The sequence below is a fragment of the Notolabrus celidotus genome, chromosome 21 (genome assembly GCF_009762535.1).
Source record: "Notolabrus celidotus isolate fNotCel1 chromosome 21, fNotCel1.pri, whole genome shotgun sequence".
NCBI classification, from domain to species: Eukaryota; Metazoa; Chordata; class Actinopteri; order Labriformes; family Labridae; genus Notolabrus; species Notolabrus celidotus.
Window position 1 is genome coordinate 28472815 of NC_048292.1, and position 23707 is coordinate 28496521.

The following is a 23707-nucleotide window of genomic DNA, read 5'->3' on the forward strand; positions in this document are numbered from 1 at the left end:
GGCTCATGTTTGGGCTCGTGCACACCCACCTCATTTTAACTCTTTCTGCCTCGAGCGCTGCTTGTTCAAATACCTGTGCGCGTGCTCTGTGAATGCGAGGGGACAGTCAGCCAAACATTTGGTGGATATTCTCCCAAACAAGCGTTCAAAGGTAACCAATATATGTTTCTCTTCATGGCGAACAATGTTCATCTGAAAGTTGCATGCTCCAGTTGTATTTGTAATTTGTTGGACAGGCGTTATCATATTGTTCGAAAGTGTCATATATGAAGTGTCGTAGCGTGTTTCTTGTCAGACTTTGATACATTTGTGGACACATTTCAAATAAAATAGGTCGTATTGACAATTCACGGTTAGAGAAATAATTTAGATGAAAAAAATAATTAAAAAAGTGTCCTTTAATTGCATGGAGTTGTATTATATGGTGAAATCTTTTTGTCTTTAGTTTGAAGCTCGTGAGCAAACTGAAATTAGTGAGCTCGTTCGAACACCTGGTGCCTCAATATGCGAATATGCTAAATTTGAGCCCCTTTAATTCTATTGAAAACGAAGCCCACACATGTAGAAGTCCATTTATTTTAGAGATCTAATGCTCACAAATTAGGCTGAGAGGGAGGTAATAATTTGGCACCCCATAATACCCACCTTTTCCCTCTTCACCTTTTTATAACAGCAAATACAATTTGTAACTAATAGTAGAGAGTCATCTGGTACTGCTTGTCTTGAATTATCCTTTAATTGCATTATTAAATGACCAGCTTCTCCATGTAGGCATTGTTATTCAATTGTATCTTCTGTATGCCTAATAAATAACAATGCTGATCTACCTGCTCATTTTCTGCTTCTTACCATCTGGTCATACAGACCCAGCTACTTTAGGACAGAATATGCCACTTATCAGATGCAACTATGCCTTTTCTGTGTTTTATATTTGAGTGTCTTGATTTTTTATCTTTTATCAACCGCAAAATATTTTCTGCTTCGCTCTGCGCAGACTTCAGCCTCGCCTCTAGCCAGGAAGCCAGCACTGCAGCCCTGCCATCAGCAGCATGGACTATTACACACCCCAGTCAAACCGTCGCCACAACCCCGTGGACAGCATCTGCCGTAAACTGCAGACCATTCAGTGGCGAGGTGACCGAGAGCCGAATTCCCCGTTCCAGATCCCCAAACTCTCCTCCAGCAGTTACGACAGCCCACAGTGTGGCCTCAGGCACAACCTGGAGGCCATCCTGAAAAAAGGGGCCAACCACAGAGATGAGGGGGAGAGAGGGAAGGAGAAAGTGACGGAGAAGGGAAAAGGGATGGGTATGCAGGGCTCTGTAGCTTCCCGTAGGAGCAGCAGGGGTTCCTCCATCCCTCTGTCGACCCATTCCACCCCAGCATGCAATCCCACGCCAGCAAACGTCACATACACTATCACAAGCACTCTGGGAGAGAGGAGAGGTGCTGATGGGAGTGATTTGAACAAAGTGAAGACATGGCAGAGGTATTGTTCAACACCTGCAGGCCAGTCAAAAGACTCCCCGTACTTTACATTCACACAGGAGCCGCAGTCTGTGCAGCCGGAGAGCGAGAGGCCAAACAGAAACCCTCCTCTGTCTCGTACCTTCACCCCAAACAGCACTGTTGCCTACAACCTGAACTTTTACTCGGGAGACACGGGGAACAACACAGAGTGCGAGCTGCCGTACCCCGCCTTGGTTGTGAAAAGACTGTCCATGGGAGATGGAGGTAGGGAGGAGTAGCTGCCTGCTAACTGGCATGTGCATGTTGATGTAGTAGCATACTTGCTGCAAACACATAACAAAATGTTGTAGAAAATACTTACAGCTTGAGTTAATTTCTATAGAAAGAGAATTTTTGGTCTAAAATCTAATTTAGTTGGTTGTATAATATTTAGGGGGGTGTCCCGATACAACCTTTTCACTTCCGATACGATACTGATATTGCAACCTTGAGGTTTGGCCGATACATCGATCCGATACGATATCAGCACAAATCATACATACTTTTATTACTTATTTTGTAGTATGGAATGTTAGAAAAGGCTTGATCAAGTGATATTACTCAAACAGAACAATAGCCAGCAACAGTAGGTATGAGAAAAACTGACCCATGTATTATTAACCAATGGGTTACATACATTTTAATCTTAAACATAAGAATATTCTACAATTGAATAAAATGAATAAAGAATAAATTAGAAGACCCTGAAAAATAACCTCAATAAATCCAATAAAAACTAATTATGCTGCCAGGGTTGGGAGTCCAGCTTGGTTGGCTCTCCAGTAATGTAAAGGATTGTTCTTCCGTTCAGTAGTGGCCTCACAGAGGTAGCTCTCCGTTTCAAAGATTGCATGACAAGTTTTGCACTCAGCTGCAACGTCTTTTTCGGACCTCAGCACACGCTGTTGTTGTGATCATGTGGGCTCTGGAGTCTGGAGTCTGGAATGGACTGCTTGTATGGGAGTGCTTGTATCGGCTATTTTAGTTGCAGTCCGATATAATCCGATATTTTTTGCTGATATCAGACAGATATCCGATATCAATATAGGATCGGGACATCCCTAATAATATTGGAACAAGTTAAAAAATACTAACAGTTTGCTCTCTGAAAGTAGGGTTTTATTTCATGGTAACAAGAATCCAGCTACTCTCATATTCAAGTGAATTCCCTTGAAGAGAAAATGTGTGCTGAAAAGGCTATTAGAGAAAGAACTAGAGACTACACTGACTAGGCAAAGCAAACAAAATCCCAAGGGCTTCAGAGTCCAAGGAGCCTTATTTTTTTATTTCAGAATTATTACAAGCTTTAGATGAGTTCTATCCTTTCTCATTTTGCTTCAAAATCTACTTTAAAACCTACATTTCTCCAGTTTTGGGATTATATTAACAATTTTACCCTTATTAATTATGTTTAATCAAATTTCTTGATACTAATCAGAATAAAAAAAAAACCATGTTTCACACTTGAAAGAAACAAAATGATCAGAGATCAAACGCAGGCCCACTTATAAGTTATTAGCCTCTAACTAACTCGTATGACATAGCTGTTACTTTCACTGTCTGGCCATCGCTGTGCCTGAGGGAAACTCTATCATGTGCTTGCTTTGCGATTCAACTCAACACTGTGTTTTTTGTCTGTTACATCCATGTTCAGGACCATCGCTGACCTCTGAAAGCAGGAAAGAAACCATGGCAGAAATCAGCCTGATCTGTGAGGAGAATCTGCTGGATACCATCTTCCACGCTTGTGACACCCAGCGCCGAGGTAAACCTACGCAAACACACACGTGCTGTAATAGTACCGCCATCAAAGATCATGGTTAATGCATCGAGTGTGATAGCCTAAGTATGACTGATAGGAGATCATGAAGTGCTTTGCTACACTCCTCGCAGCTACAGTATTAGCATTGTGTTTGTTGTCTTCGTTAACATCCTAGCATTTGCAACATTAAACCCTGCTTCAGGTTTTCTTTCTGTTCATAGCAGCCTCTTAAAAGTCTCAATGCTTTTGAGGAATGATTCACATTGTGCAGCACATAGTTAGGGTTTATGAAACTTTATAAGAACCCATAAAGAAGCTTCATTTATTTTTGTCTTACTTTTTTAATAATAATTTTCTCACAGACAGATACATAACAAACAGATAAATGCATACTAGGGATGTAAGGATACACTCAACCCACGATTCGATTCGAATCCTGATTTTTGGTTCACAATACGATTCACTCACGATTCTCTAACGATTTTCAAGAAAACTGGATTGAACTCAAAATTTAAGTAACTATTTTATTTCAATTCTCAGATATGGACAGTTGGGATTTATATTTGTTCTCTTATATTTCTTTGTAAACAAAGTCAGCCTTTTTCATTTTAAGGTGTGTTGTAACTCAAATAAAACCACTGCACACTAAAATCAGCGTACAAAAATACCATGTTGGAAAATTTCAGAACAATTATAGAGAAATGGAAAGTGAACAATTCTCAAATGAAAGTATGAAATATTAAAACAAATAAGGTCAATCTCTTTAAATAATGGATGTAAATTTCAAGTATTTTCCGTGATCGATCTTTGGTAATGTTAACGATCAATTATCATTTAATCAATAAAAAAAATGTAAATATTTTCCATGTCAAAAATAATGACAAATGTGTTTTTTCCCCTAAATCATAATTTCCTTCACGACACAGTGTATATTACTGACAGTATTAAACAGCTACAGATCATATTGAGGTGTTCAAAATGTTAACACGCTGAATATCAACGTGAGGAGCAGGTTTATAAATAATCTCTGTGGACGCATGGTCATAGAGTGAAGACTCAGACTACAACATGTGGATTTACTGCAACAGGAGAAGTGAACAGGATCAGATTTCAGACTCAGTGTCCAGTTTTCTCCTTCTTATTGAGAAAAATAATCATTTAAACGTGGTCATGTGTCAGCCGGGAGAGTAACCGGGTCAGAATCAGTCTGGCGGCAGTGGAGATAAAAAGCGCTCGTGGAGACCTGTCACTCAGCTGCAGCCCCCAGCTGAGCGTCTCTGCTGTGAGCAACACCTTCAGTCTGCTGATTCTGAAACATGCTTTAAACTTCAAACACCTCCACTCAGCGAGTGACGAGAGAGCAGCAAGAGACTTCATGATGTTGAACAAGCGGAGTATAATACAGATAGCACCCTCTACTGTTTAAAAATAATATCCAGATACAAATGTTGTTGAATGGATTTTAATCCACCCTTATTTGTATCCATTTTTTACCATCTTGCAATATATCCTTACATCCCTAATGCATACACAAAAAAGAGACATACTGGAGGTTGGAAACAAATCAGCAAACAAAGAAAAAACAAACATGTAGGCCATTTCATTTTAGATGCCTGGAGTCCTGGGAGGACTGAGTAAGGTTACAGTATTTCTGAGGTAAGAGGGCAGTAGGTAATCACATGGAATTGCAGGCAGGTAAATGTTTTCTTTAATGTAATTCAGAAAGAGTTTAAAGAAGCTTTAATCTTTAATAGTTGTACAGTTTGCCTCTTTGTAATGTTGGTGATAACCATTTTTGGTCTTTTCTGGTCATCTTAGAATCTGACTTTAGTCTTACTTGTCTGTGCCGTTCACTTGATGGCTAGCTTTTTTCTTTCCTCCAATCGATACAGTTTGTTTCGAGGTCTATGTTTTTGATTAAGTAATTCCTAAAATAAGAACAAATATTAGTTAGAAGGTACTCAAATTGAAAAAAAGAACAAAATGCAAAAATGAATTTGTAGATTTCATTGAGACCAAGCTATGAATAGATGTGTTCTTTAACATCTGATCTCTACAACATGTATTCGATCCACTCCCTTGGCACCTTTGGATCTCTGTAACCTATTAGTTCCCTCATGAGTCTCAATATTGCTTGCAATGGCCAGGGCCTACATGCATCATATCCCTGGTGCTGCACTCAAACCAGTGATCACTGAGACAAGGACTATAGTCTCTGTGTATGGGGCACACATTTAAATGGCTATGCTAACAGCGCCCCAAGTGTGACTTCTAAAATCTCAATTGTAACTGCTTTCAATGTTTAAAAATGACGCCCAACACAGACAAAAATATTTTGAAAAATAGCTTAAGCAACAAGTAAATACATAATACCAAATATATATATTTAACATAGAGTGGTCTAGACCTCCTACGTTTGTAAAAGCATCTTGAGATAACATTTGTTGTGATTTTGCACTATACAAATCAAGATTGATTGATTGATTGATTGATTGATTTAAATTGATATTTGATATAAAGTTACCGGATGAGAAACAATTTTCTATCTCTGTCCTCTTCCAGGTAAAGTGTACGTGTCTCACATCGTGGACTTTCTGCGGCACACTACCAGTCGCGGATCAGAAGACAGCGGATTGGAAGAACTATGCAACATGCTTGATCCGGAACAAAAAGACGTCTCAATTGACCTGGACACCTACCACGCCGTCATGAGGGAGTGGATCGATGACCGCCGCAACAGCGGGTACTGAAAACCACTTATTTTACACCACAGGCTGAGGGAGATATTCCTGAGTACTAATACATCAGATACAGGTTTTGATTGAGTGGAAGAGACTGCATTTTCAGGCTTTGTTGTATGGATCTGATTGGTGGCTTCAGATTAATGTATTGAATTGCATGGCTTGCAATCTCTGTTACAGATCATCCCAAAGGTGCTCTGTATGGGCCAGTCAAGTTCTTCCAAACCAAACTCATCAAACCATGTCTTTATAGTCCTTGCTTTGTGCATAGTTAGCAGGTGTGGCCACATACTTTTGTCCAGATAGTGTAGCTTTCGTTGCTGTGTAGGGATATTTCATGCTTTTTGAAGTGGAGTTGAATAGGTTTTATGTCAATAGTTATTGTACTAGCAACAAAGGATGCCGCTCACCTCGGCCCCTTTAATGAGAAACTCCAGGGAGGAACATCGCGTAAGCTAGGCTACAGATTTCTGCAGACACGGCCAGCTCTGCTATGTAATTTAGCTCGTTTTAAAAGACTTAAACCCGAGCACTCATCTCAGTTTAGGTATACGTTCTACCGGGGAAGCAACACAGACATGCAGTTTCTCCCTGGAGTTTCTCATGACAGGGGTCGAGCTGAGCGGCATCCATTGTGGCTGCTACAATTATTAGTAACATAAAACTCATACAACTTCATTTCATAAAAACTGAAATATCCCTTTAATGCTATGATGACCAGATTTCACTTTTATTCTTCTGTGTATTTCTGACTCTTAGTCGCTTTTTCTGTCATCAAATTTGCTAACCAAGATCTGCTCAATGACAAATGTTACGCCAGATGTGCTCAACATGTTTTCCATTTCCCTCTACACATATGTGTAGCTGTATATAGAGACCCGTTAATGTGCTATGTAACAACAAGGAAAGATTGCATTGTCCTCACTAGTCTTGTGCCTTGCAGAGAAGAGCCACTCAGCTATTGTGTCCGAGTTATGCAAGTAGAGTAGGCGGGCGATGCATCAGATGATAGATCACTGCTGAAAATCTTCTCCCCCATAGTTTCAGCTATGTGCATCTACATTTAAAAGCAAAGTGTTTATGTCCTGGAGGCAGTTGTGTGTCATCATCCAGTGCATTCTATCAGGTCTTGGTCAAATGGGCATTTGATAACTTTGATCTATTTTGATTCGGCTGATGTTGAAATGAAAGATGTTTTTCCTGATGATAAAGTTTAAAAAACAAACAAAAGAGGTCCCACTTTCAGCGGTTGTAATCATAAATAGAGGTCCAGACTAGTTTCTAGATTCTGTTACTAAAGGATCCTTGCCTCTACTGCGGTTTACGACACGCTTAATTATATTATTGGCAGACATCATCTGAGTAACTGCCAAATGAGTAACTACTGTTACCTGCATTTTGTACATCACATAAACGATTATTTTCAGACTTAACAAAAAGCTGACTGTTTGAAGTGCTGAGCATGCCAGGCACCAAAAATGAAACACTTCAACAAAGTATGCAAAAAATGTTTTCTGGAGTCCAAAAGCAACATGCCTGCAGTGCATCCTCACTAAACCCTAAAAAATATCGTGTTGGGGTTTGACTTTTTCTGTTGTTTCTCAGGGAGGAGCCGGCAGAAAATACCACTCAGGATTCAGTCAAAATCAGAGACAGCCTGTCTGGTGAGTTGGCTTATTCTGTACGTACTCATTTGCTTTCCATTTCCTTTTATTGCACACAATCTCATTTTGATGAAATGTCTGTGTTTCAGCTAAGAGGTCCACGCTGCTTAATATGACTTCTGGAAGCTTGGAGGGCTTTGGTGGGGATGCGTCCAGAGCAGAATTGTGAGTGATGTGTGTCATTTGATGAGATTGTGTCCATATATGTGTGAATACTGAATACCATGTCTTTTATGTATGTAACCACCCACGCCTGCTCTTGTGGTTCATGAACCACTAAGGTTCCAGCCTATGTGTAAAGATAGATATGTTGGCAACCCCAGTATAAACAGTAATTCATAGGCTTAGCATGCTGTTAATATAAACATAGCTAAATAGAATTTTCTTACTGATGGTCTTGTTTGCTTCTGTAGGTAGTTCAGTTATAACTGTGCCCTGTTTAATAACCAGTTGCACACTCCTCATTGTGGCTTTGATAAAAAATGTACCGGCTGCTGTAATGGTACAGGACCATAGACAGTATAACAAATGTTTTGAAGCCTGTCGTCAGCGGGTGCCATATTGGAAATGCTAATGAAAAATAGTGAGTCTAATGTAAGATAATCTGAATCGCTGTGGAGAGTAAGAACTCTGGCTTCGCTTTATCAGAGGTACTTCCAATGACCAGGCCGAGTTTCAGGAAAAGTGTCCTTTTATTCATTGAATTGTGAGTGTGGGTTCTGCAAACACAAACAATACAAGTCAAACTTACTATTCTACAAGCGTGAAACTGAAATGTACGAAGACAATACTATAACCCCAGACAATTAGGACAATTAAAACAACTTACTTTCAATGGACGCACAAATCTGAAATAAGGAGCTCTCTAAACAATCACATCTTATCAACTGAGGAAAACTACTGAACAAACTCTGTCATCCATGCAGCAGGCAGGCTGCTGTGAGTGATATGTCTGTACAGCTCCCTCTGCCTTCCACCGATTGGCTGATTGCTCTCCACCCTCTTAAAATGACGGGCAACAAGCAGCTTTTTTCACAGCTAAACTCAACCTAACTTCTGTTGAGCTAGTGTGAAGAAAAGAGGCGGGCTTTGAGCCTCCTCGCCAACAGCTACAGTGTTCCCACCTGTCAATCAACTCAGCTGTGCCTCTCATTATGCAATACTCGTAATCCTTTTGAACCAGGCTGTAAACATGTTTACTGTAATGATCTGCTTTTTTTAATGGGTGTGTATGTGGTTTCCGGTACTTCCAGAGCCAACCTCAAGTGGACACTTGAGGAACTGCATATTTTAGCACTTCCGCATTGGCTTCAATTCTCAAGGCCTGAGGTTGCTGCTTGTACAGGACTCATTATGAACATTACAGCTTTGTTCCAGTTGATTACGCTGTCTAAAATTGGAGTAGGTATTCAACAGCTGTCATGTTAGCCATCCACTTAGCATTAAAGGTATAATGTTACTGTAATATCACAATGTCATATCAGCAGATTGGGATAACTAACTAAGTGAGCACTCCATACCACATGTCTCATTTGTGTCCAGTCCCTTCCTCAATCTTGATGCATGCTTCACTCTGCTGCTGTTTGATGACTGTAGCTATTTGAGAAGAAGTAGAGCATGCTTACATTTGATTTGAAGTATTTATTTCAAACATGTAAAGGTAAAATAGAAGAAAAAAAACATACAAGTAAAAAAGAAGAAATAGTTATACAAAATAATACAAAATCAATTAGTTCCATCAGCAAACACTGAAACATTTTACTTTCCATGTGCGAAAAGGAGTAGGAAGAAGTTAAAACTTATCTAATCCTTCCCCTTTATTCACTATTATCTGGCATTATACTCGTGCATTCCCACAAAACAAATCTTCATTAGTTTGGTTTAGCATGGGACAGTGTCTAACAGCAGATGTTTCAGTCTAGAACTGCAAGACTTGTATCATACTGTTACATTGAAAATAGACAGAGATACGCTTCAACAGGATGTTATTTCAAAGTCAAGAAATAGAGTCCAGTTGAACCCTGAATATGTGTGTTTGTGTGTTTTTTACTTAACAGTGAGACATCAGAGCTGGTGTATTGTGTCGCCGACCTTCAGATGAACAATCACAAGCTCCAAGAAGAGGTGAGGAAGCTGAAGCAGGTGGTGGAGGGCATGGAGGACAGCAACCAGAAGCTGGCAGAGGAGAATGAGGAGCTGCGCAATCAGGCCAGAGTGTAGGACAACTCTGAATACAAATGCACTACACAGATTTATGGTAGCACAGAGCAGTCTGCTGAATTCACATCTCTGTTTTTCATCTAACAGTACCCAGCAGCTTGTCCAGAAGGAGAAGATTCTAAAGGAGGAGGTGGAGGAGATGAAAGCTTCTCTGAACTGCACAGAGGAAGGCAGAGCTCGTGCCTCAGCACACAGCAAACATGTGGTCAGTCAAACAAACAAAAATCGATAAATACACAGCTCAGAGAAGAGAAAAAGGCATTCTGATATCTTGTGTCTGTTGATTCTTCTACACTACAGTATATCTAGACAGTTTCAGCTTCCATACAGTCTACCTGGTATTTTAAACTTGGTATTCAAACTCTTTATGGTTTGAAAAAATAGTCATTTAATGGTATTTTTTTGTAGTTGATTGCATGAATTCAACTTGGCAATTACAGCTTTCCTATTGAGACATTTAACTTAATGGTAAATGCTCTGATTTTAATTCTGCATGTGCTTCAAGCCACATATTTGCAGCATGCAGAAACAATGTGAAAGCTGAAATTCATACACAGCACACTCATAGTTAATCTCAGAATGGTATCCTTTAAGGAAAACCGTGCATGCTTTGGAAAAGGCCTGTTGGCTTCTCAATTTGCGCTCGTCGTATCAAGTCCACTGTTCCTCTTCTAAGTCAAGTTGATTTTCGAGATTTTCTTTTTACACAGTATTTTAAAAAAATTAATTTAGAACAAAAATGTTTAACAGTAGACATATTGGTGTTTACATACATTCAGGTAACTTATATTAATTGTCATTGTCTTTTTTCTTAGGAGAAGGAAAACCAGAGTCTCATTGGCAAGATCGCTTCTCTTCAGGAAGAGGTATTTCACTGAGATGTAGTTATTCTTTTGACATTAAAATCAATGACCTGACTTTAAAGTGAGCCAGTTATACTCACCCTTCCCTTGAAAGCTTACAGGGAGACATTTTCACAAGTTTGCCCATAAAAAGCTCTCGCTAGTGACCCTGACTCCTTTGATGCCTCCCCAGAACTTTAAGGTCACCATGGAGATGGATGAGCTTCAGAGGAGAATATCAGAGCTGTGTGACATTAACGCTGACCTTCAGGTACCTTTCTAAAAGCCTTTCATTCTGTAATACATTTTTACCAACCTAATTCCCAAAAAGTTTGGACACTGTGTAAAATATTTATGAAAACTAATTCTGACAGTTTGCAAATCATTTAGACCCTGTATTGAATTGAAAATACTGCAAGGACAACATACCAAATGCTGAAAATGAAAAATTTGATGAAAAGGACATGCTCATTGCACATTTGATGCCAGTAGCATGTTTCATAAAGGTTGTGACAGGGACAGCAAAACACTGAAAAGTTGTATAATATAAAAAAAACACCCTGGTGGAACATCTCAATGAGGGTTGATCTACAACAGGTTAGTAACACGACTGGATGTAAACAGGGCATTCCAGAGAGGAGAGTCTCAACAGCAAAGACAGCAAGAGGTTTGTCACTCTATGAGAGACTGCTTGAGCAAAATAGTTCAGCAATTTCAAAATTAAAATAGCAAAGAATTTCGGGATTTCAAAATCTTAATACCATTAAAGACTCGTATAATCTGGAGAAATCACTATGCAAAAGGGACAACCCCCTAAAACCAGCACTGAGCATCTGTGATCTTTGGGCCCTCAGGTGGTGCTGCATTAAAAACAAATGACTCTGCAGTGGAAATGACCACATGGGCTCAAAATCACATCCAAAAGCCATCGTCTGTGAACACAGCTCAGTCAGACAACTCGCGTTTACTTTAGATAAAGTTTATTGCAGCATACAGGATTGTGTTTGGCGTATGGGCTCCGAACCTCATTACTCCTCGTAGATTATTCAAATGCAGACATTTAGGAGCAATGAGATAGAACTAACCCCCCTTGGAGCCTGCAGGTGGATGCCGGGGAGGAGGCGGGTACAAAGCTTTCATGCAGCACTGAGCAGGACAGCAGGAGCACTTGCAAAGCAGAAGCAGAGACGGGGAGACCTGCAGCTTAAATAGACCGCCAATGAGAGGATGTTGAGATCAGCTGATAGGGAGGGTGATGACGTGTCAGTATGAATGAGCGCAGCTCGAGTTGTCAGCCTGAACTAGCTTGCAGAGGGCGCTCCATTTTCGCTGCATCTACAAATGCAGATTAAAACTTGACCATGCAAAGAGGAAACCCTGTATGTAAACATGATCCAGAAACAGAAGAGGCCTGCATAGGTCCAAGCCCATTTGAGATGGTCTGAGATGAAATGGAAAACCATACTGTGGCCTGACGAAATCAAAGACACTGCATCCTCCAATTCTAAAGAACAGAGGGAACATCCAGCTTGTAATCAAAGCCAGCATCTGTGATGGTATGGGGGATACATAACTGTCCTCGACATGGGTAGCTTACTCTTCCTGGAAGTCACCATTAAAACTGAACATATATATATTACAGGTTTTGGAGCAACATATGCTGCCATTTAGACAATGCCTTTTTCATGGAGGACCTTGCACATTTCTGCAAGATAATGGCAAACCACATTCTACACATATTACAACAGCATGGCTCTGTAGTAGAAGTGTTTGGTTGCTAAACTGACCTGCCTGCAGTCCTGACTCGTCACCCATTGAAAACATTTAGCACAAGGAGTCCCACTAACTTTTGAGCAGCTGAAATCAGGCAAGAATTGGACATTTCATTTTCAAGACTGCAGAAACTGGTCTCCATGGTTCCAAAACTTTTCTCACGTTTTAAAAAAAGAGTTGATGCAACATGCAGATAAATATGCCCCTGTCTTAACTTTTTTTTTAATGTGTTGCTGGCATCAAATTTAAAGCTAGGGCTGGGAGTCATGGAAAACTAGCATGAATTTGAATGTAGCATTTCCTCAGGACTCTGTCTAACCTTAAATCTGTAAATCTGTCTCAGGCATGTAAGAAATGCTTTGTATTGTGTTTTATGTGAAATGAATGCCCCTTCACTGCCCCTAGGTGCAAATCCACTCCTTTGATGCTGTCGCCACAGAGAAGGACTCTGTGATACGAGAGGTTAGTGCCTTAGTATGTTGTTATAATATCAACTAACCTGCCATTTTGTTGCATGCTCGATTCCATTTGGCAAACTATGATTCAGCTAACAGCCTAAGCTATAGATCTTTGTCTGATGTTGACGTTTCTGAAAAACTCATCCTGGTTTCTTGTCTTTTACCTCCTTTTATAGAAGAGCAGGCAGATAAATGAGCTTAAGGCAACAGTGGAGGAATACTCATCCATCACAGAGGTTAGTGTGTTGAACCTTACTCATAATACCTTCAACTTCTGCACATCTGCAAGTTTCACATTTCACAGTCAGCAAATGCACCAATCAGTGATTTCGGTTCAAGGTTTCTTTATTATCCCTGGGGGGCAATTTGTCTTTCAGCCAGCGGTGACACAAACAAAACAGTACAACAAGTCACACCAACGTCAAAACATTCAAAACAGTAACAACAGTAACAACATGGAAACAACAGCTATGCGGCATCGTGAAGCAGGCTAGCTGCTAACGGTACAAAAGAGTTTCCATGGGAGTTTCTTTGTCCTGCTTTTTGGCATCGCGAATCTGCAGCCTTAGGGAAGCCCGCGGAATTCAAATTTGGATGTACACTAATGGGAATTTCCTTGTTATATGAAACATAATAAGACCCATATAAGAGATTTGGAAGTGCACAAGCAGATGAGATGTTAAGCACTGCAGGATATGATTACGTTTTTAAAGTCTACATGAATATTTAAATTCAGCGTGATATTTTTATTCACAAAAAGCACTTTTCATTTCAAGTTAGAATATTGCAACAAGATCACTCTGGTTCTAACACGAGAGGACTTCTACATCTGGCTCCAAGCTACCTTGCAGAATTGTTGGCAGAGCAAACTCCCTGAAGATATGAGCCTCAAGTTATCATGGAATATTTTATATATCTTCTGAAAAATATTCTTTATAAATTTCAGAATATTAGAACACATATATTTCTTGCTAAAGCACAGTGGGAACACTTATCAGCATGTGAGTCACTGACATTTTGATTGTGGAGGCTGAGTGTGGGAAATGAATCAGCTGCTGTCCTTCAACGCTTCAGTTTTGTAGTTTGTTCAAGCTCAGGAAGGGCAGGCAAAAACATGAGTTGTCACAGTCATGTTGGTGACTCTATTTTTGATTCCAGCTGCTGAGGGCAGACAAGAGTAAGCTGGAGAACCAGATGCAGATGTTCCATCCAGACCTGACTGGGTAAGTGGAACAGCTAACTAATGACCTAGGAGTGATTTTTGGTCTAGTTAAAGCTGGGGTTGGTAGTCTCGGAAAACTAGCATGAATTTGAATGTAGCATTTCCTCAGGACTCCGTCTAACCCCTCCCCTCCTCCCTCAGAGCTCCTCCAAAATGACGCCCCCCTGCTCACATGCACGAGCACCGCTGACTTGCGACCATATGATGGTGACTGATTCAAAACCGGTCCTCACCAAAACATTCTCATAGTGAAAGTTAAAAACACAAACAAACATGGCTGCTGTTAGTACTCACAACTCACATGCTAGCATTATCCCGTTGTACCAGTGACACGAGATCAGGAGAAAAGTTATAACACATATATAATACTGTAACAGCTCTACTGTTTGTTAAACCTGTTCAGTGTAGATGCTCTTAATTCCTACAGTGTTGACAGTCAGTGAAGGCATCAGGAGAGGTGTAGAGTGTGTGAGCGGGAGAGAGGAGAGACAAGAGGAGAAGTTCTTCATTCATTCAAACATTGATTGTTGTTTTGTTGGTTGTCGTGATCACGGCCGACAGTGACCGGTTATTAAAACTAAACGTGTTCACGAACCGGCTCGTCATCCCTACAGCGTCCGGACGGACGCTACAACACATCTACATTTTCTGTAGGACTTAGTAAATGTCATTCATTCTTCTGCTTGTCAGAGCCCCCGTGGTGAGAGCTTTTTAGACTCTGATCCGGACTACAGTCCTGAACAAAGCACCTCATCAGGTCAGAGGGGACAGGCCCGAGGTCGAGCGAGAGGGGCAGTCAGTAGAGTCAGGGGAAGTAGAGGCAGGGGACGGGGACTCGGAGTGCACGCAGGGGAAATGTACGCGCAGGAGGAGGGCAGAACGGCAGGACGGGATTTGAATGGTTTAAAATTTTGGGACCCAAAAAACGGTGATTGGTTGGTGTTTTCCCAGGTTTACTCCGGCTGTAGATAGCAGCTTTTCTTCACTCTTTTTTAAGAGCACATTATGTATTGATTACCATCAGGACATAAAGATCATTTTAACCAGTATAACAAAAAGTGGATCTAAATCTGACTACCAACCCCAGCTTTAAGTATAGGTTACATGATGACTAATTTTCACACTGTCAATTGAATGTCAGAGAAAGGTAAACGATAGACAGTACCTTGAGTTCTGTATGCTCCTGTCTTAACTTTGTAAATGATTCTTACTTATCTGTAATGTATTTGTAACTGTTGTGCACCCCTCCACTCAACTCTGCCCTCCTCCCTCTCAAAGGGCTGGTCTGTCCCTGTCGGCGGCCTACAGGTTGAACCAAAGCAGCTTGGGATCCCTTCAAACAGAACTGGCACTGGCACAGTCACCACTGGAGGTCAGCACTCCCTTACTCTGTGTTTTTAACTTGCTCACCTTGTTTCCTCTTTGCCCCTTGCTCCTATTCTCATATCTCCCATCACTTTCTTAAAGTTTCAATCTGACATGTTTTTTCTGCCCAGTCTTTTGTTCCTCACTAAGAATTCATGGCTGATTTTCCTTGTAGCAGCATGACTGTTCACAAATATGTCTAAATGCATTGCAAAAAGATGCAGAATCAACACTAGCACCCACTGCAAAAAATAAAGTTTATTTTTGCATTATTATGTAATCTCTTGTCACAAGCTAAAGTTTTGGGAAATGCTTTGCCTGGAGGCAGTAGGGTTGCAAAGGGGTGGAAAATTTTCAGTACAATGTTACAATGTCATTTAACACAAGCAAAGATCTAGACAAGAGGAAACAAGATCAGTAAGAGTAACAAAGTGCTTCAAGTCAATTTGGGTGCAGGTACTGCCAAGCAGTGTAAAGGCAATGCACAAAAGTAAGTAAGGATTTATTTTTTATTTTTTATTTTTCGAAATAAGGAACATCTACAATGAAGCAACCAACCAATCTAAGACCTTCCATTATCATCATCAACAATTAACATCACCACAATAATGACCAAAGTACCAAGTGCTGGGTCACTCAAGATCTGAACACAGATTCCCAGAGTAGAGCAGGACAGTGCGAGTCAATTGTAGCTGGAAGACATGATCTGCCACTGGGGACAACAGTGGAGAACAGTCTAGCTAAGTGCATAGTGCTTCCTAAAGAGCTGGGTCTTTAGCTGTCTTTTGAAAGTAGAGAGGGACTCTGCAGATCGAATGGAGTTGGACAATTCATTCCACCATTTAGGGGCAACAGAAGAGAAGAGTCAAGCTAGTGGTTTTGAGGCCTTGTGTGCTGGAAGCACTAGGCGCTTTTCAGAGGCTGAGCGTAGCGGGCGAGAAGGGCAGTAGACCTGGATGAGGGGTTCCAGGTCAACTGGAGCTGTTTTGGTGACTGCTTTGTAAGTCATGATTAGAGTTTTGTATCTGATGCGAGCTGCAACTGGAAGCCAGTGTAGTGAGATGAGCAGGGGAGTGACATGAGCTGTCTTAGGCTGGTTGAAGACCAGACGTGCTGCTGCTGCGTTCTGGATCATTTGCAGAGGTTTAACTGTGAATGCAGGGAGGCCTGCCAGTAGAGAGTTGCAGTAGTCAATGCGTGACATTACAAGAGCCTGAACCAGGAGCTGTGTTGCGTGTTCTGTCAGGTAGGGTCTAATCCTCTTGATGTTATAGAGGGAAAAACGGCAGGACCGAGCAATCGAGGCAACATGAACCTTGAAGGTTAGCTGGTCATCGATCATGACACCCAGATTTCGGGCAGACTTAGTGGGCATGAGGTTTTGTGATCCAAACTGGATATTGATCTGTGGGTCCACAGTGGGACTGGCTGGAATGATAATAAGCTCAGTCTTGGACAGTTTGAGCTGTAGGTGACGTTCCCTCATCCATTTAGAAATGTCAGCAAGGCAGGATGAGATCCGAGCTGAGACAGTTGTGTTGTCAGGTGGGAAAGATAGGAAAAGCTGTGTATCATCTGCATAGCAGTGATAGGAAAAGCCATGGGAGCGGATCACTGCACCGAGTGATGTGGTGTAAATTGAGAACAGGAGGGGACCAAGCACTGACCCTTGAGGTACCCCTGTTGATAAGCCATGCATATTGGACACTTCTCCTCTCCATGATACTCTAAAAGATCTCCCTGTGAGGTAGGACTTGAACCACTGGAGGGCAGACCCTGAGATACCAAGTGAGGAGAGTGTAGAGAGGAGGATTTGGTGGTTTACTGTGTCAAAAGCAGCAGACAGATCCAGCAGCAAGAGAACTGAGGACTGACCCGCTGCTTTAGCCATACGTAACGATTCTGTTACCGACAACAGGGCAGTTTCAGTAGAGTGGCCCCGCCTAAAGCCAGACTGATACTGATCAAGTAGATCATGGTTCTGTAAGTATTCTGAGAGCTGGTTGAAGACTGTGCGCTCCAGTATTTTTGAAAGGAATGGAAGAAGTGAGACCGGCCTGTAATTTTCAACCTGGGCTGGGTTGAGTGGGTTTTTTGAGCAATGGTCTGACCCTGGCTTGCTTGAATGTAGTAGGGAAAACACCAGTGGACAGAGAGGAGTTAATGATGTTTGTTACTGCCGGGCTGATTGTGGGCTCAATCGCCTGCAGGAGATGTGAGGGTAACGGATCAAGCTGACAGGTTGTGGGTTTAGCGGCAAGCAGAAGCCTGGTGACTTGGCTCTCACTCAGTGGAGAGAATGAGCTGAGTGAGGAATCACTAGCTGGTGGCCGAGAGCTGAGTTGGTCAGGCTCAGAGAATTTATTACTGATGGTAGCAACCTTGTCAGTAAAGTACGAGGCAAACATGTCCGGGGTCAACATAGTGGAGGGTTGTGGGTTTGAGGGAGAAAGCAGAGAAGTAAAAGCGGAGAAGGGTTTGCGTGCATCGGTGGCAGCACAGATTTTTGCATGATAAATTTCCGTAAATTTCCAGAAAGTTTCCCGTAATTTTCCATGGGAAGTTAAGCTGGGGAATTTAGGAAATATTCCAAATTGGAAACTTTCCATGGGAATTCTGGGAATTAATGTGAATTAACTGTGAATTTATGGTAGTTTATGGGAATTGAGGGTAATTTAATGGAAAGGTATCATATCCAAGAATAAATATTTGTTTTACTATAAGCAGACATCCATCCAAAATAATACAATTAAAACTGATTTATTTGTAAGTAGAACTTTATCAAATGTTAAATATTTTATTGAACAATCAATTCTTTCATTGAATATGAATGTTGAGTTAACTAGGTACTCCCAGCCCAACCCACTCAAAAATTAACAAAAATGCAATCCCAACAAAGTCCCATTCAAAATGGTAAATGAAAAGAGCTGCTCTCCCTCCAACAAAGTCCCATTCAAGATGTTAAATGAAAAATCATCTTCCCTCAAGCTTCTCAAGCCTCTGCAGGATTCTAGAAATCATGTGTGCATGTGATGAAGGAATGTACAGTATAGTGCATGTAGGGGGCATGGTCTCAATAGCCCTGCAGTAAGCAGTGTGCTATGTGCATGTGATTGAGGAATAGCAGAGATATTCAACTGTACTTGCATGAAATCTGGTTGTTTTAGTCAGGATTATGATCAAATATATATTCCCCAACTATATTTAAGTTCCCTACTAAGAGCCAACCTTCAATTTAGTACATTCCTGGTTAATTCCCGTGAATTCCCATGGAAAGTTTCCAACTTTGAAAATTCAAAGAATTTCGCAACCCTAGGGGGCAGGCTTAAAATCTCTTGACATATTTCCTCAACAGACTGCAGAGATCTTTACATATTTCATACACAATAAAATGTACCATCTAAACATGAGCTGCAACTATCTTCTATCTAACTATCTTCATGTCATATACTCCACCCTCTCTTTAATAAATAGACTGATTATTTTCATCTATTTTGCTCACTATCTACAGCAGGCCCCCCATGGAGTTGATCTTTTGTCCACCACGATGAGCTTTGCCTCTCCGCTGGACGAGACCCTGGACAGGGAGGTGCTGTTTATGCTGCAAGGACCCAGCCCTGAACACATGGCTCAAGACTTCAGGAGCCTGCTTAACAAACTGGTAACCAAGTGTGATCACGTGTGTGAGAGAAAAAGACAAATACCTGTAAATTGGTGCCTCCTTAAACTTTTGGTATCTTTTGCATCCAACTAATTTCTTTCTTCTGAATTGTGAAAATGTTTTATATCTTATGATTGACTTTAAATATACTTTGTAACTGAAAATATCAGTCTGTTACAGTCAACTAATAATCAATTGTTGTATATGTAAAAAAAACTTACATTTGTAGAAGTTCAGCTTAAAATAATGAGTACATTTGTAATTGTCCCTTGCTACAGATGCAGCCTACACTTTTGCCTTATGACTTTGACTCATAATTTCAATCAGTTAGTCCAGGGGTGTCAAACATGCGGCCCGCGGGCCAAAACGGCCTGCCAAAGGTTCAAATCCGGCCCGCGGAACCACTTTGTAAAGTGAAGAAATTACAGAGAACACATTAACTGGAATTTTTCAATGAAAGTAACTACTATTTCAGATTTATCCTCTGGGGGGTCACATCAAATCATAGGAGTAAACCAAAACCTTTTTTCTTAAAGTGAGACGATAGATTACTTGCTATTTTCAAAATTTCATTTGAGATCAGGCGGCAACCTCTGGTCTATAAAATATGAGTCCAATGTGGAAGTGCTAAAAACTGCAGTTCATTGAGGATCTGCTTGAGGCTGGCTCAAGACGATCCTTACAGTAGAAATAAACATGTTTACAGCCTGGTACAAAAGACCAGTGTATTTTGGATAGCTCATTTCTCTATCGGCACACACTGTAGGGGTTGAATTTTTTTCTAATGCGGCAATTTGGAAGATATTGAGATTATGAGTCTTCCAATGAGAGGCACAGCTGACTTGACTGACAGGCGGGAACACTGTAGTTGTTGGCTAGTCAGCCAGCCTCTTTACATCACAATAGCTCGACAGCAGTCCAGCAGCATATTGTATACAGTCTATGGTGCTGACTGAGTGAACCAGGAGCTGAAAATGTTTTGTTTTTTTTCAGGACTTTTTTTTAAGTGATAAAATAGATGACTTGCTGTTTGCATAATCTGATTGAGATTCATAAAGATTTTTTTGGGCACTATAAGATGATCCACTAACTACTAACACTAGCACTACACCGCTGCATACAACACTGTCCAGCAAGCAAACTGTTCATGCTGGAGCTGAGGAGTCCAAAATAGTCAACTTTACCTTCTTCATTATTATAATCTATCTGTTCTTTTGCTGTAAACATTAAATTTGGTGTCAGGTGAATGGATAACTTGTGTGTTTGGTGTGTTCACAGCAGGTTTCAGTGCTTAAAGAGCAAAAGCCCACTGTGAGACTCATCATGGCAAAAAAGACCATACAAACATATTATGTTGTGATTTTACTGGTCCGGCCCACTTCAGATCAATTTGGGCTGTGTGTGGCCCCTGAACTGAAATGAGTTTGACACCCCTGAGTTAGTCAATCTTTATTTATATAAGGCCAAATCACAACAAATGTTATCTCCACAAGATAACAAAGACCCAACATCAAGACAGGATAAGATCCAGTGCTCTCTTATAGACAGGACTAGGGATGTAAATTTCAAGTATTTTCCGTGATCGATCTTTGGAAATATTAATGATCAATTATTGATTAATCATAAAAAAAAAAACGTAAACATTTTCTGTCAAAAACATGCCAAATGCGTTTTTCACCTGAATCAAATTTTCCTTCACGGCGTGTAGAACTGACAGAATGAAATATCTACGCATCATATTGAGGCGTTCAAAACGTTAAACATGCTTAATATCAACATGTGGAGCAGGTTCATAATCTCAGCAGACGCATGGTCATAGAGTGAAGATTCAGACTGCAACAAGGGAACTGAACAGAATCATATTTCAGACTCACAGTGTCCAGTTTTCTGTCTACTCCTTCTTATTGAGAAGAATAAGCATATGAACGCGGTCAGGTGAAAAAAATCACTCATGGAGACCTGTCACTCAGACGCAGCCCCCAGCTGAGTGTCTCCGCTGTGAGCAACACCTTCAGTCAGCTGATTCTGAAACATGCTTTAAACTTCAAACACCCCCCTGATAGCTGAACCAAATATGAGACCACATGATGTTTTTTCCACGAGATAGAAAATCTAAACACAAAAATGTGTTTGAGTAAGTTCTTAACCAATTAATCCATACACGAGTAATTGTTGACATCCCTAGACAGGACTCGATCTGATCTCATCTTAATCCACCACTAGCAGAGCACTTTGCAGAATTAAGCTAGTTACAGCGGCAAGGACAAACTTCCATTAACAGGAAGAAACCTCCGGCAGGACCAGACTCATGTTAGACAGCCATCTGCCTTGACCGAGTTAGGAATTTGGCAAGTTCTAGTTCATAAACTTGTTTAAAAATGCACCCAAGCTCGTTGACTGGCTTACAAGTTGCTCCTAATGTTGGGCAAAATATATCGAACTCATGACTCTCTTTAAAGTATTGCATAAAGTATTAAAGTATATTTATCTCTGCCTTTCAGAAAAGAGACTTCAAAGAAGAAAGTGAATCCATCTCGTCTATAGTGAGAGGCCTGCAGGGTGACCACACACAGACGGTAGGCAACACTCACACGAATCTCCAGGTCACATATCACTCAGTCTTTTAAAGATACATTTATACTGGCGTACAGTGGGAGTCTATCTCAAGCGATTAATGTGAGCAAAAGAGACTTGCAGGTTCACCCTGTACTGCAAAAGTATGGTCTATGTGTCTCCCTGTGTGTGTGCATGTATATGTCCAAGTTGATATCAGGCTGGAAAGGGCCGTCTTAGCGCCTTCTTCTATATGACTCATGAAATTACGCAATGTGATTCCTCTCTCTCTCTTTCTCTCTCCACCTGTTTCACTCTTTTTCCCTCAGTGCATTTCTGCTCTTTCTCTCCCTCCCACCCACCCACTATCTCTCCTCATCTCTAGAGATCTCACACTTATATAACTCTCCAACAGGCCCCGTCCAAGCTGTGCTGTTTAGTCAGTGTGTCGTACCATGAACACAACCCACTCCCCTCCTCCCTCGCGCCAACTTTCTGTATCTCTCTGTCTCTCTTTCTCTCTCTCCCCCCCCTTCCTCCTGCATTGTTGCCACTCTGCATTCATTAACCACGTACTGGCAAATAGCAGTAAACATACCAAATGAGACAGAAATCATTAGTGGAGCAGAGCTGTCCCAGTGTTCCTCTGTTTGTTCCTCTGCGCGCTGACTAAAAGGAAAGATTTCGTGTCAGTTGGGTGTCAGAACTTTTCATAGGATTTCTTTTTTGGGCTGTGCAGCAGCCTGCGGCCCTTCCTGATCTACACCAACCCCTCGGCCTTATCTTCCCACAGACAGCGCAGGCCGAACTGGATGCAAGGAGGGCAGACTGGGCCCTCAGCCTGGACCAGCTGGCCCAGTATACAGACTCGCTGGAGAAGGAGCTGATCAAAATGGCCAGCAACATGAGGAGGTCCCGCACTGAGATCCTGCACCTATCAGTCAGGTGAGCAAAACTCCTTTCCTGCAGTGTCTCTGTGGATGTGGGTCTGTGAAAATTAGTGGGCAGTCAGAAATGTGCGGTCTCTGTGAACCGAGTGATGTCTGAAAATGTTGCAAGGGAGAGAAAGCTCGAAGGGAAATACCAGAGGAAGATGGACGAGAATGTATTTGCAGTGGATCTTACGCTTGCTGATTTAATAGCAACTTGAATGTAAGGTAGGACTATAATTCTATGAAGTTGAGTTCTTGTAAAGCTGTGATCTTATTGGCTGAATTAAAGCCTGGTATGCAGAGCTCGGCAGTTCATTTCTGGCTAAGTAAGGTAATACTGATTCCACTGAAAGGGGAATAGTTAGAGAGCTACAAGCCCATTAAAGCCAGCAGTATGCTTACCAACTTAGAGGAGCAGTCGAGGCTTAATGAGCTATTAAGGCAGGCTGGTTAGCCTAGCTGACTTTCAAAGTTCATACAAGCCTGTAGCTGTCTCATTAGGGCTGTTAAGGCACCAACAGCGCTTTCAGGATCTTTAATGACTTGAATGGACAAAAGGAAAGTAAGTTACCAGGCAAGGTGATGAGGATGTATGCAACATATAATGTTTTCCTGCTATTAGATCTTTTTGTAAAGAGAGATCCACGTTGTAGAACTTTCTCTAACTGTACAAAACTTTTACCTGCTGAAGTCAGAGCCCTACAAATTTTGGGTCTCTCTGTCCTCCAGTGCTTTGTCTCACTTGGATAATCAGAGAGTGAGAGGGGGAAAGATCTGTCAATCAGCTGACCTCACTGACCCCACAAGACCCGCCTCCTGAGTTCTGGCTCTGAGCCAAAAAGTGGACTTCATTCTTACTCTCTGGGGATGAGTTTTCCTTGTTCTGTGTGTCTGTGTCTGTGTGTGTGTGTGTGTGTGTGTGTGTGTTTGTCTGTGTGTTCATGGAGACGGCCATCCCCTTCAGATATATACCGGAGCTAACGGGATACTGAATCAGACTAGAGA

The 23707-nt window shown here is 41.3% G+C and overlaps 1 protein-coding gene across 9 annotated transcripts in view; it reads left to right on the top strand.

Moving 5' to 3' along the window:
- The first annotated feature begins 3 nt into the window (after positions 1-3).
- Positions 4-23707, top strand: part of lrmp (lymphoid-restricted membrane protein) — a 52500-nt gene continuing 28796 nt past the window's right edge. For 4 of the 9 annotated variants that reach the window (XM_034673682.1, XM_034673683.1, XM_034673684.1 and 1 more), the window contains exons 1-17: positions 4-151; positions 995-1734; positions 3164-3274; positions 5834-6014; positions 7618-7676; positions 7766-7841; positions 9734-9892; positions 9984-10101; positions 10712-10762; positions 10932-11009; positions 12917-12973; positions 13146-13205; positions 14128-14192; positions 15470-15563; positions 19068-19217; positions 21719-21793; positions 22510-22715. In XM_034673682.1, coding sequence (XP_034529573.1) covers positions 1050-1734; positions 3164-3274; positions 5834-6014; positions 7618-7676; positions 7766-7841; positions 9734-9892; positions 9984-10101; positions 10712-10762; positions 10932-11009; positions 12917-12973; positions 13146-13205; positions 14128-14192; positions 15470-15563; positions 19068-19217; positions 21719-21793; positions 22510-22715 — 2225 coding nt within the window. In that variant the 5' untranslated portion in view covers positions 4-151; positions 995-1049. The remainder of the gene's footprint in view (positions 152-994; positions 1735-3163; positions 3275-5833; positions 6015-7617; positions 7677-7765; positions 7842-9733; positions 9893-9983; positions 10102-10711; positions 10763-10931; positions 11010-12916; positions 12974-13145; positions 13206-14127; positions 14193-15469; positions 15564-19067; positions 19218-21718; positions 21794-22509; positions 22716-23707) is intronic. The other 5 variants (XM_034673690.1, XM_034673691.1, XM_034673687.1 and 2 more) reach the window with 4 other exon arrangements.